This window comes from Bison bison, unplaced genomic scaffold, assembly GCF_000754665.1.
Source record: "Bison bison bison isolate TAMUID 2011002044 unplaced genomic scaffold, Bison_UMD1.0 scf7180017864264, whole genome shotgun sequence".
NCBI classification, from domain to species: Eukaryota; Metazoa; Chordata; class Mammalia; order Artiodactyla; family Bovidae; genus Bison; species Bison bison.
In genome coordinates this window covers 790,688-804,734 of record NW_011494836.1, presented here as the reverse complement: position 1 = coordinate 804,734, position 14,047 = coordinate 790,688, and the positions used below count along the sequence as shown (strand labels likewise).

Here is a 14,047-nt window from a genome sequence, read left to right as displayed (position 1 = left end):
TTTCTTTACTGTTAAATGGGTCTAATACCTGTACTTCAGTGACTAGGGTTGACCTGGAGATAAACTGGGATAATGAGTATAAAGCCCTCAGCAAGCATGTGTAGATTCATCTTAAACGCGGATTGTTGTTACTGTTGCCATCATTTGTGTGCTCATTTCTTTTGAAGTCCAGTAAAACAAGCCCATTCCTGATTTATTTTACTAGATCTTACTCTTCTTTCAATAAATCTTGTCAGGAAAGAGAACCATATGCCCAAGACCCAGTATTCCCCGGAAAGTAGAGAATGGCAGTTATGAGCACTTCCCTAGGTCCAGCTTAGGGTATTGCTTCTCCCAGCCCTCTGCAGACATCCTTGACCATTCCTCTTCCACTTCAGCGGACTCTATAACTCCCCCAACGACCGCACGAAATCCCCCAAGTTCCCTTACACACGCCGCCGAAACCCCTCGTGTGGGAGCGACAATGACTCTGTGCAGCCCACCAGGAGGAGGTAAGCGGAACGGCCGTCGGTTTTAAATTTTCAGCAGCAGTTCCAGGCCCCAGCTGCAGTTTAACCAGGATATTCTCATAGTGCGTGACTGTTGGTCCCCTCACAATAACAGAGAGCTTCTGAGTTTTGTTGTTGTTGTTTTTTGTTTTTTTGAGATGAAATAAGCTAGAGGTCCTGAAGCATTTCTCTTAAAAAGCCAGAGTTTCAGAGGATGATTTCATAAAATATTGATGGGAACTTACTCTCTGTATTGTAGTTAAGACTAAATTTTTAAAAATAGGTATAATATTTTGAAAATATATATTATATAGTATGTATAATATGTATATATAATATGTATTGGATTAATGATATACATTAATATGTAAAAGATTTAAATGTTTTTATCTGAGAAGACAAGATCTTCATGACCCCAAAAAGATCTTCATGACCCAGATAGCCACAATGGTGTGATCACCCACCAAGAGCCAGACATCCTGAAATGCAAAGTCAAGTGGGCCTTAGGAAGCATCACTACAACAAAGCTAGTGGAGGTGATGGAATTCCAGTGGAGCTATTTCAAATCCTAAAAGATGATGCTGCGAAAGTTCTACACTCAATATGCCAGCAAATTTGGAAAACTCAACAGTGGCCACAGGACTGGAAAAGGTCAGTTTTCATTCCATCCCAAAAAAGGGCAATGCCAAAGAATGTTCAAACTACCGCACAATTGCAGTCATCTCACATGCTAGCAAAATAAAAAATCTCTCAAAATTCTCCAAGCCAGGCTTCAACAGTACATGAACTGTGAACTTCCAGATGTTCAAGCTGGATTTAGAAAAGGCAGAGGAACCAGAGACCAAATTGCCAACAACCATTGGATCATTGAAAAAGCAAAAGAGTTCCAGAAAAACATCTGTTTCTGCTTTATTGACTATACCAAAGCCTTTGACTGTGTGGATCACAACAAACTGTGGAAAATTCTTCAAGAGATAGGGATACCAGACCACCTGACCTGCCTCCTGAGAAATCTGTATGCGGGTCAAGAAGCTACAGTTAGAACTGGACATGGAATAACAGACTGGTTCAAAATCGGGAAAGGCGTACGTCAAGGTTGTATATTGTCACCCTGCTTTTTAACTTATATGCAGAGTACATCATGAGAAACGCTGGGCTGGATGAAGCACAAGCTGGAATCAAGATTGCTGGGATAAATATCAATAACCTCAGATACACAGATAATACCACCTTTATGGCATTACTTTGCCAACAAAGGTCCGTCTAGTCAAGGCTATGGTTTTTGAAGTGGTCATGTATGGATGTGAGAGTTGGACTGTGAAGAAGACTGAGAGACGAAGAATTGATGGTTTTGAACTGTGGTGTTGGAGAAGACTCTTGAGAGTCCCTTGGACTGCAAGGAGATCCAACCAGTCCATTCTAAAGGAGATCAGTCCTGGGTATTCTTTGGAAGGACTGATGCTAAAGCTGAAACTCCAATACTTTGGCCACCTCATGCGAAGAGTTGACTCATTGGAAAAGACTCTGATGCTGGGGGGGATTGGGCACAGGAGGAGAAGGGGACGACAGAGGATGAGATGGCTGGATGGCATCACCGACTCGCTGGACATGAGTTTGAGTGAACTCCAGGAGTTGGTGATGGACAGGGAGGCCTGGCGTGCTGCGATTCACGGGGTCGCAAAGAGTCGGACACGACTGAGCAACTGAACTGAACTGATGGCAGAAAGTGAAGAAGAACTGAAGAGCTTCTTGATGAAAGTGAAAGAGGAGAGTGAAAAAGTTGGCTTAAAGCTCAATATTCAGAGAACTAAGATCATGGCATCCAGTCCCATCACTTTGTGGCAAATAGATGGGGAAAAATGGAAACAGTGAGATACTTTATTTTTTTGAGCTCCAAAATCACTGCAGATGGTGACTGCAGCCATGAAATTAAAAGATGCTTGCTCTTTGGAAGAAAAGCTGTGACCAACCTAGACAGCATATTAAAAAGCATTTAATATTTAAGCATTTAATGTTGGAGACATTACTTTGCCAACAAAGGTCCGTCTAGTCAAAGCTATGGCTTTTCCAGTAATCAGATATGGATATGAGAGTTGGACTATAAAGGAAGCTGAGCACCAAAGAATTGATGCTTTTGAACTGTGGTGTTGGAGAAGACCTTTGAGAGTCCCTTGGACTGCAAGGATATCCAACCAGTCCATTCTAAAGGAAGTCAGGGTGAATATTCATTGGTAGGACTGATGTTGAAGCCGTAACGCCAATACTTTGGCCACCTGATGCGAAAACTGACTCCTTGGAAAGGACCCTGATGCTGGGAAGGATTGAAGGTGGGAGGAGAAGGGGACGACAGAGGATGGGATTGTTGGATGGTGTCACCAATTTGATGGACATGAGTTTGAGCAAGTTCTTGGAGTTGGCGATGGACAGGGAAGCCTGGCATGCTGCAGTCCATGGAATTGCAAAGAGTCGGACACATCTGAGCGACTGAACTGAACTGGGAAGACAGGATCATGGCTAGAGAGATATCTCTTAGGTGAGACTGAGTTATTGGCTCTCAAGACTGATATTGTTGCTTAAACTTGAGTAAAACCCCTTTCAAGAACAGAGAAAATGAGTCGTGTTACATTTTACCCAGCAGGTCAGATTGTTCATATGAATATACTTGTGTGTTTGTGCTTAATAAAAAAAATAAAAATTCCTAAATAGCGGTTTTGAACCCTCTCTGCAAAGTAGGCTGGGCAATATGATAGGTCTAAGAGAGGAAGACTTAGAAATCACTTACTAGTGAAATTCACTTTATTTCTATCTAATGGGGACTGTGTTTTACTTTGGGTGCCTACATGAGTGGTATTTTATGTGACTTATAATTATGAGATGAATAGATAGCATCACCAACTAAATGGACATGAATTCAAGCAAGCTCCAGGAGATAGTGGAGGACAGAGGAGCCTGGCATGTTGCAGTCCATGGGTCATGAAGAGTCGGACACAATTTAGCAACTGAACAACAACAACAATAACCACATTATGAGATGTTCCACATTATGTCATGTTTTCAGATAACCATCAAGATTCTTTTTGTATGCACTGTCGATTTAGAAAGCAGAGGTGCATCTCTTTTCTCTGCCCTTTTGCATACTCACTTGCTGGTCCATCCCTGCTTGATTCCTTCTGCTTCTGCCAGTTTCCCAGAGTCTTCATCCATAACTTTCTCAAACCAGGTCCACTTCACCAAAATCCTTTGAAAGTTAAGAAAAGAAAGGTCATCATCTTCACCTAACAGGACTGAGAAGGGGGAGCCAGATCATAACCCATGATGATTAGACAGAATAATGGAAAAATAGCTGGCATGTACCATGTTCCAAGTACTGAGCAGTTTACTAGCTATGTATTATCTCGTTTCAACCTTATGATACCCTACAGAAGCTGATGTAATGTATCTCTCAGTCACTAGGCCTTTCCAGCAGAGAGGGATTAAGGCAGAAATCAGTGCACAGGTATGAGCAGGACTGAAGGAACAAAAAGACCAAGAGTCTGTGGCCTGGATGCTGTGCTGCCCCTGGGCTGCAGGAGTAGCGGGGGAGATGGGGAAGTCACCCAAAGATTCAAAGCTGCTTCTGCCTTAGAGCTGGCCCCCCGGGAGCCTGTGCTTGGCGCTGACACTGCCGGGGCCACCACCACTGTAGGAATGACTCTTGCTGCAACTGCTGGAGAAGGTACCACCACGTCTAAGGCTGTGGAATCCTCACTTTTAGGGAATGCAACAGTAAGTGCTGCAGGTGCTGCCAGAAGCAAAATCGCCTCCTTTTTTCTCCTGCCTTCAAGTCTCAGCTGAGCACCTAAGTGGTGAAGAAGCCTAGGAAGGTGTAATTTTCAGGTCTCTCGTCTTGGCAATACATGGGAGACTGCAGCTAGGTCTGGATGGGACTGAGTACCAAAGGAGAAATACCTGGCCCAGCATTATTATCTCACTTTTATAGATGAGAAAACAGGCTTGAGGAGGAAAGAGTAACTATTCCTTGCACACATCCAGAATTTGGGTCCACATCTGTATGTCTGAAAAAGGCAGGGATAATGAGTCATCATTTAAAACAGGCAGGGGAATAGATTTTCTGCTCTCCTTTCTCTTCCGACAATTGGTTCAACTTGGAGAACACTTAAAAAACAAGTCAACATCACTGGGAAACACTATAAAGTGCATTTGTCTGTACATGTGTATTGAGGAGTTCTGGGGAGTGGGAATTACTAAATCTTTTAAGAATCTGTGATGGTATGATTATTGTTAATAGATAGGTTTTTATAGGTTCTCACCCTAAATTATTAGTGTATTTTTTCACCATTCCCTAAATAAAATACACACACTGAGCAGATGATCATTTCAATTTTAATGTTTAGAAGTGAATTTATCAAGTTTTTACATTACATATCAAAATTTATAGAAATTTTTTTTCCTAAACTAATTGCTTGAAATAGTTGGGAGCACACACATTCCCAAGTCGAGACTTAATAATGTTCATATTGAATACAGTTTCTGCTGGCTTCCTGTGCAACACAGAGACATAATTGTGGTGAGTGGACACAGGATCCTCTCATGGGTACCATCCAGGGGAAAGACAGTTTTGATTTTATAGAGTAGTGAATCTTTTTGTCTGAGCATCAGGGCCTCTGTCTGGTTCTGTGTGGTACTTGAAAGGTGTCTTATTGGGCATGTGTGTTTTGAGGAGACTAGACATTGCTGACTGTTGGCATCAAGAGCTGGAGCTCATTCTTCGTTTCTTTCCACTCTAAATACTCTGTAATTGTCCCTGTCCTTCTCAGTCTTGTTTTATCTTCACATGTATTTACCTTGCTCTTGAGCACAAATCCCTGCATAGTTGAATCAACTCTGACATTTAAAACTGAGATTTGTCATCAGCATGGAGGAATATCATGTACTTAAATTTAATAATGGAAAATTCTACTTTGCAATGCATGGCCAGAATAACATGTTTTGCCAAACATATCAAAATTTCCTGTTTTGCTAGTTGTCTGTCATTAAATGGATAAATCTATCAAATTCTGGTGGAGTCTAGAACCCTGGTCCTTAACCTTTTGGGATGATGAAACTCTCTGAGAGACTGATGAAATGTTGGATTCATTCCGGGGGCGGGGGGGGGGGAGGGACTTAATTAAATACATGTATAAATTTTCCTTTGCAGCTCAATTGCTAAAGAATCTGCCTGCAATGCAGGAGACCTGGGTTCGATTCCTGGGTCGGGAAGATCCCTTGGAGAAGGAAATGGCAAACTACTCCAGTATTCTTGCCTGGAGAATCCCATGGACAGAGGAGCCTGCAGGCTACAGTCCATGGGGTCACAAGAATCGGACATAATTTAGTGACTAAACCACCACTACATAAATTTTCATAGAATTTTTCAACGTTCATGGAGATCCTGAAGCCTGCTTGTTTAAGCAGTCCTGTTTTAGAACAGAACAGCTACTATAGTTCTGGGCAGTACAAGTTTATTTTTACCCCAGTCCATTTTCACACTCAAAAATGCTTATTGAGGGCGTCTCTATGCAAGGCATGTGTTAACCAGCACTAGAGACAGTCCCTGTAGGGGCCTTGGGATGGAATGGAGATGGGGAGTATTCATAGAAAGGCTGAAAGGTCAGTGTCGTCAAGCACTGAGAGGACAGAAATGTGTTAGAGACGAGCCCGGAGAGAAAGAGAGAACGGAAGAGAGAAAGAGAAGTCAGACCTCACAGGACACCTGGCCTTTGTTGAGGATTTCAGTCATTTTTCCGGTAGTTTTTCTAAGGGGGTGGTAACACGGTTGCATTTGTACTGGGTGAAGATGGTCTTTACTGCCTCTGGGGGAAAGGTGGTGGTGGACGTAGGCCAGACAGCACACAGGTCCTAGAGAAAGAGGATGGGAACTTGTGCCAAGGTGGCGATGTGGAGATAGGAGGAAGTGGATGGTTTTAAAACCCTTCAAGAGGTAAAAGTGTGGGATGAGAAGGATCAAAATGAGGGGCGAAGGAGTGACAGGCGTCAGGATGAAAGCCAGACTTGTATAATTTCATGGATGGAGGTGTGATGCACTGAAATAAGAATCACCTGGATATCACAGGCTTAAAAAGGAAAACTGAGTTTGGTTGTTGATAAGTTGAATTTGTTGTACCATTGAGAAGTCCAAGTGAGGGATTTACGTGGATTGTTTGATATAAGTCAGGAGCTAGATGGCTATCTGGACTGAAATACAGATTTCTTACAGATGTTAGTTGAAATATGAAACAGAGTTGAGGTTGTCTAGATAGATACATACTATAGATAGAATGCAAAGACAAGCCAATGACAGAGCTGTGAGAAACTTCAGCATTTATTTGCCTTAGTTGAAGAGGATTAACTTGTAAAAGAGACAGAGATATTATATCTATATGAAAAATCATGGAACAACAGACTGGTGTGAAATTGGGAAAGGAGTACTTCAAGGCTGTGTATTATCACCCTGCTTATTTAATTTCTATGCAGAGTACATCTTGCGAGATGCTAGATGAAGCACAATCTGGAATCAAGATTGCTGGGAGAAATATCAGTAACCTCAGATACACAGATGACACCACCTTTATGGCAGAAAGTGAAGAGGAATTAAAGAGCCTCTTGATGAAAGAAAGAGGAGAGTGAAAAAGTTGGCTTAAAGCTCAACATTCAGAAAACTAAGATCATGGCATCCAGTCCCATCACTCCATGGCAAATAGATGGGGAAACAATGGAAACAGTGACAGACTTTATTTTCTTGGGCTCCAAAATCAGTGCAGATGGTGACTGCAACCATGAAATTAAAGGATGCTTGCTCCTTGGAGGAAAGGCTATGACCAACCTAGATAGCATATTAAAAAGCAGAGACATTACTTTGCCAACAAAGATCCGTCTAGTCAAAGCTATGGCTTTTCCAGTAGTCATGTATGGATGTGAGAGTTGGACTATAAAGAAAGCTGAGTGCCAAAGAATTGATGCTTTTTAACTGTGGTGTTGAAGAAGAGTCTTGAGAGTCCCTTGGACTTCAAGGAGATCCAACCAGTCCATCCTAAAGGAAATCAGTCCTGAATGTTCATTAGAAGGACTGATGCTGAAGCTGAAACTCCAATATGTTGGCCACCTAATAGGAAGAACTGACTCATTGGAAAAGGCCCTGATGCTGGGAAAGATTGAAGGCAGGAGGAGAAGGGGATGACAGAGGATGAGATGGTTGGATGGCATCACCGACTCGATGGACATGAGTTTGAGCAGGCTCCAGGAGTTGGTGAGGTGGATAGGGAAGCCTGGTGTGCTACAATCCATGGGATCGCAAAGAGTCAGACACTACTGCGTGACTGAACTGAACTGAAGTCCTCATTCCCAGAATGCTAGAAGCCAGACTTCTATTTCCTAGGCATGAGAGTAGAGACTCTCCCTATAAAATATGGAAAGATACTAGGGAAAAGGTCCACAGATAGGAACTTTCAAAAGATTCTCCAGTGAAATGGCGAGACTTCCCATATTAGCTCTGCAATGCAGTGAGGCTGTCTGTTACCATGCACTGCACCATTCAGAGGGTTCCAGTCTTTTCAGTGTCTAAAATATCAAAACAGCCATAATCACCCAGCATTTGGGGATAGCTTCTCTTTGGAAAGACAGAGACTGAGCCAAGACTTAGGAGTATGTGCGGGGGGAATTCACAGGAAATAGAGACAGTATAAGAAACAAAATTTTCTAAAAAATATATACTTATTACCTTTAGAAAAGTGAAAACTGTGGTATTGAAAGAGTGAATAAGAGTTTTTAGATCTTAAATTCGTGGGGTATAATTTTAAATAATTAAATTGGAAGATAAGGAAATCTTCCCCAAAGTAGAACCAAAACAAATCCATGGAAATAAGGATTATTATGATCAAACCTGAATATCAGTCATTTGACTAATGAAATTTCTGAGGGGAAAAAACCCAAAAAATTACAAGTAAGGAAACTATGAAGTAAATAATATAAGAAAATACCCCAGATTGGAATGGTTTAACTTTATAGATAGACAGAACGCACTGAGCACTTGGCATAGTGTATTGAAAAGTAAGATCTGTACCAAGATCATTAAAACATTATAGGCCAAGAGAGAATTTTAAAAAATTGGCATCAGGGAGGAAAATGTGAAAGGAAAAAAACACAGATCATGACAAATAAATATCATGGACTTGGACTGCTTCACAGCAAAAGCAGGGAAAGAAGATAATGAGGCATTGCCTCCAAATGCTGAAGGAAGGTTAATTTCAATTTAGGATTCTATGCCAAGATAAACCAGATTATATGTGTATAAAGAAGACATTGTCAGAAATTTCATTCTCAAAAATATATATACATATAGTGTGCATATATATATAATGTATTTTGTATATTTAGTGTATACACACGCATACCCGCATATATATGTATATGTATATACATAGGTCAAACTATTGCACAATTGTACTCATCTCACACGCTAGTAAAGTAATGCTTAAAATTCTCCAAGCCAGACTTCAACAATACGTGAACCATGACTTCCAGGTGTTCAAACTGGTTTTAGAAAAGGCAGAGGAACAAGAGATCAAAGTACCAGCATCCGCTGGATCATTGAAAAAGCAAGAGAGTTCCAGAAAAACATCTACTTCTGCTTTATTGACTATGCCAAAGCCTTTGACTGTGTGGATCACAATACACTGTGGAAAATTCTTCAAGAGATGGGAATACCAGACCACCTGGTATTCTGACCTGCCTCTTGAGAAATCTGTATGCAGGTCAGGAAGCAACAGTTAGAACTGAATGTGGAACAACAGACTGGTTCCAAATTGGGAAAGGAGTACGTCAAGGGTGAGTATTGTTACCCTACTTATTTAACCTCTATGCAGAGTACATCATGAGAAACGCTGGGCTGCATGAAGCACAAGCTGGAATCAAGATTACTGGGAGAAATATCAATAACCTCAGATACACAGAAGACACCACGGTTATGGCAGAAAGCGAAGAAAAACTAAAGTGCCTCTTGATGAAAGTGAAAGAGGAGAGTGAAAAAATTGGCTTAAAGCTCAACATTCAGAAAACTAAGATGATGGCATCTGGTCCCATCACTTAATGGCAAATATATGGGGAAACAGTGGAAACAGTGAGAGACTTTATTTTTTGAGCTCCATAATCACTGCAGAATGGTGACTGCAGCCATGAAATTTTTTTTTTTTTTTTGCAGCAATGAAATTAAAAGACACTTACTCCTTGGAAGAAAAGTTATGACCAACCTAGACAGCATATTAAAAAGCAGAGACATTACTTTGCCAACAAAGGTCTGTCTAGCCAAGGCTATGGTTTTTCTAGTAGTCATGTATGGATGTGAGAGTTGGACTATAAAGAAAGCTTAGCACCAAAGAATTGATGATTTTGAACTGTAGTGTTGGAGAACACTCTTGAGAGTCCCTTGGACTGTAAGGAGATCCAACCAGTCCATCCTAAAGGAGATCAGTCCTGGCTGTTCATTGGAAGGACTGATGCTGAAGGTGAAACTCCAATACTTTGGCTACTTGATGCGAAGAGCTGACTCATTTGAAAAGACCCTGATGCTGGGAAAGATTGAAGGCAGGAGGAGAAGGGAATGCTAGAGGATGAGATGGTTGGATGGCATCACTGACCCAATGGAGATGAGTTTGAATAAACTCTGGGAGTTGGTGATGCACAGGGAGGCCTGGTGTGCTGTAGTTCATGTGGTTGCGAAGCATTGGACACGACTGAGCGACTGGACTGAACTGATATATAGTGTGTATGGGCCTCCCGGGTGGCGCTAGTGATAAAGAACTCACCTGCCAATGCAAGAGACATAAGAGACACGGGTTCAGTCCCTAGGTCAGGAAGGTCCCCTGGAGGAGGGCGTGGTTACCCACTTCGGTATTCTCGCCTAGAGAATCCCATGGACAGAGGAGCCTGGCGGGCTACAGTACATAGTGTTGCAAAGAGTCAGACAGCCTGGCGGGCTACAGTACATAGTGTTGCAAAGAGTCAGACATGGCTGAAGTGACTTAAATATGAGTATATATATGTGTGTGTGTGTGTGTGTATATATATGAATATATAGCTGCCATGACAAGAGGCCATCAGACCTAAGACTATGGAATTCATCAAAGGTGCAAAAGAAATTCCGTGGTCAGGGTGAAGGGACATCTATGCAGCAGTGCTAGACAGCAAACTGTCCAATGTGAGTAGGAGGGCAGAGTGCTCCAGAAGGGATTTACATGGAACTTGCTATTTGTGTATTTATCTATCTCAGGAGGAGTTGTGCAGCTCTCTCAGAGATGGCATAAAGTATTAGTGAGAAGTACGAGGAAAACTCAGAGAAGGCAATGACACCCCACTCCAGTACTCTTGCCTGGAAAATCCCATGGGTGGAGGAGCCTGGTGGGCTGCAGTCCATGGGGTCTCTAAGAGTCGGATACGACTGAGCAACTTCACTTTCACTTTTCACTTTCATGCATTGGAGAGGGAAATGGCAACCCACTCCAGTGTTCTTGCCTGGAGAATCCCAGGGATGGGGGAGCCTGGTGGGCTGCCATCTATGGGGTTGCACAGAGTCAGACACGTCTGAAGCGACTTAGCAGCAGCAGCACGAGGAAAACTAAGCAAGCAACTTAAGTAGAAAACTAGCCAGTTATCATCTCTAAGAAAAATTTAAACCTATACAAGAAATTGTGTTCCTAAAACACTGTTTAGATCAGTCATCTGTGAACAATAGTTACGTAATTGTGTTTACAGTTAACAATTCTATCAACATAATGTTGTTTGATATATTTGATATAATTATGTTGGGAAAGTGGGAAAATGAAAGTTGTGAATGTGGCATTAAAAGATTCATGTCTGCCCTGGCTAGATCGGAAAGGCACGTATAACAAAGGATAAGGACATGGAGCCCAAAAGCAAGAAAGAGACCTTGCTCAAGAAGTATGGCTTTGCAGGAGAGGAGAGAGACTGGGCAGAAAGTCGTGGGAGATGTGGAGTCAAAGTAGGTGTGTGTATGTTTGAACAGGAGAGACTTGAGAATGTGAAAGGCTGGTAAAGAAACTTGGCTCTGAGGACAAGGTGAATATATGTGAGAAACAAGACGTGGTTAATGACAGTCACCGAGGAGGTAAAAGGCGATGGGATCTGCACAGCACAGGTGAGCGGATTGACCTTAATTATAAGGACACTTCCGTAAAAGAGAGGGTGATGTGGGTGAGTTTTATTTTGGGTAACAGGAAAAGGAAAGAGTTCCCATCTAATGGCTGGCTCCCTTTTGCTTTGGAAGGAGAACACAAAGTCATTTGCTGCAGCAGTGGTACAGTGAGTCAGAGGGCTGCAAGGCGAAAGGAGTTTGAAAGCACTTTGAAGAAACTGAGAGTTCTTGGATCAGAGAAAGGTGGTAGGATTGCTGGGCCATGTTGTAGATCTGAGATTATGCACATGGATTTGTAGTGTAGTTAGCATGCCCTTTTATGTAACCTCATCTAGCACTGCTTGACAGCTTTTGAGGGCTGGCCCAAAGAATCTGGAGAGTTGAATTCACCCACCTCTGGAGTTTTGTCATAGAGACTGAACAAAAAACACAATCAGAGGAAGTTTCAAGTACTGGCATACATGTTATTGTGATGATGAAAATCCAAACTGAGTCAGGGAGGAAATAAAAGTTAGCTGACAGAAAGTTGCAAGGTTGATAGACAGACAGTACTACTGAGGTCGAAGAAAGGTAGATGGAAGTCATTGAACAAGCAGCAATGGTAATAGTCAACATTTATTGAGTGCTTAGAGTGGGCCAGGTCCTACTGTGTGCATTTTAAATATATTAATTCATTTTATCCTCATAACAACTCTGTGTGGGAAGTACTGTTCAAACTGAGGCTCAGTAGAGAAGTCTTGTGTTTAAATCACACTACTTATCATCAGACGGGACGGGATTCACATTCAGGACTACAAAACTCACACATTTAACAGGATGCCCCACTGAAGCTGTTTGAAGGTAAATAGGAAGTGGTATTCAGGAAGGAGAGGAGATTCAGGTTAGAGAACAAGGTTTTTGCAGGTGGTTACAGATAATAAAGTCCAAAGTGTGACCCTGATGGGGTTGCTGAGTTGCAATAAAGAGGTCCTTAGGGAAGATGACAAGGGCCATGGAGGCTGGGATGTTGGAAAGGGCATTCAGGTGAGAGCTGACATCAGATTATAGCAGAACTTGGCTTGGTGGATTGTGTTACGGAATTGGGTTTGTTTGCTTAACTTGCAGCAAGTCAGACATTGAGACGCCAAGGTTTGCAGCAGAGAAATCGTTAATTCACAAGATAGCCAAACAAGTTGATGGGAGAACAAATCCAAAACTTGTCTCCCTGAAGGTCAGACTTAGGGATGTTTATAGGATAGAGAGGCAGGGTGTATCAGGCGTGGGGAGAGGTGATTGAGGTAAGAAAAGGGAGGTAATCAGTGGTTTCTGCAAGAGTGGTCAAGCTTCATGGTTCTCCATGGCAACTGTTCAGAAGATGGCAGAGTTAGTGTGTTCTGAGGGTAGAGGTTTTGGCCTTCTAGCATCAAAAGATCATCCGTCTGACACTCACGCATGGCCAGTTGAATGGTCAGTGGTTTCAACCAGTTTGAACTGGGTAAGGACTAACTCCACATTCCTGAAAAACAATTTAAGCAACCATTACTATAGTGACCCATACATCGGAGGTGTTATCCATAAGGAAGCTAGGGAGTGGTTAGTTTAAAATCAACTAAAAGCAAGTGAGGCAGGTTGGATTTGGTGCGCCTAATCAGGTTAGTGCTCTGTTTCAGTTGCAGATCTGGACACTACAATTGAACTCTGTTATTGGATGAATGGAACTTAACAGATAATTAGTTATATCTGTTAATTACTTAATGGATAATTACAGACACAGATAATTGTGCATAATTACTTATGGACTGTTTGTAGCCCCTGCTAGCCTGTTGGCTTCTTGAGGCCATTTGATATCGTTTCTGGGATCTGTTGTAGAGCTGGGCATGTATGTGTGACTCATGTGTTTGGTGACTGACGTGAGTGGATGACTGTGTAATGTGCATTAACTGAAGTAAAACTCATTCTGGTATGCTTTCCTTAGCCAGTTGATAATTTTCTATTCTCCTGAATGAATTATTATTCTTTCCCCCCCATAGGAAAGCCCATAACAGTGGTGAAGATTCAGATCTAAAGCAAAGGAGGAGGTAAAAAGCCAAAATGGAAGGAGGGTCAAGGGAGAGGGAAAGGGCTTAGCAGGTCAGCACAGCTCAGACCTGAGGCAAGAGTGTGGGAAATGTTTGGTTTTATTAGTGACTGCTTTAAGGATATTGTAATTTTTTAAACTTTGAAATAACAATTTTGGCTGCAACTGGTTCTCCGTCTTCCATTCCTTAACATCTTTAGGAGTTTCTCTCTCTCTCTCTTTTTTTTTTACCCTGCTCCTTTTTGTCTTAGAGGAGCTATCTCCATTATCTCTCTTTTTCTTTTTTTCTTTTCTAGTCTCTTTCTTTCTGTTTTTCTT

At 41.9% G+C, this 14,047-nt stretch overlaps 1 protein-coding gene across 1 annotated transcript in view; it reads left to right on the top strand.

Moving 5' to 3' along the window:
- Positions 1 to 14,047, top strand: part of EPB41L4A (erythrocyte membrane protein band 4.1 like 4A) — a 297,132-nt gene that overhangs the window by 252,005 nt on the left and 31,080 nt on the right. Inside the window, 2 exon segments of the mRNA XM_010848354.1 lie at positions 378 to 491; positions 13,683 to 13,730. Coding sequence (XP_010846656.1) covers positions 378 to 491; positions 13,683 to 13,730 — 162 coding nt within the window.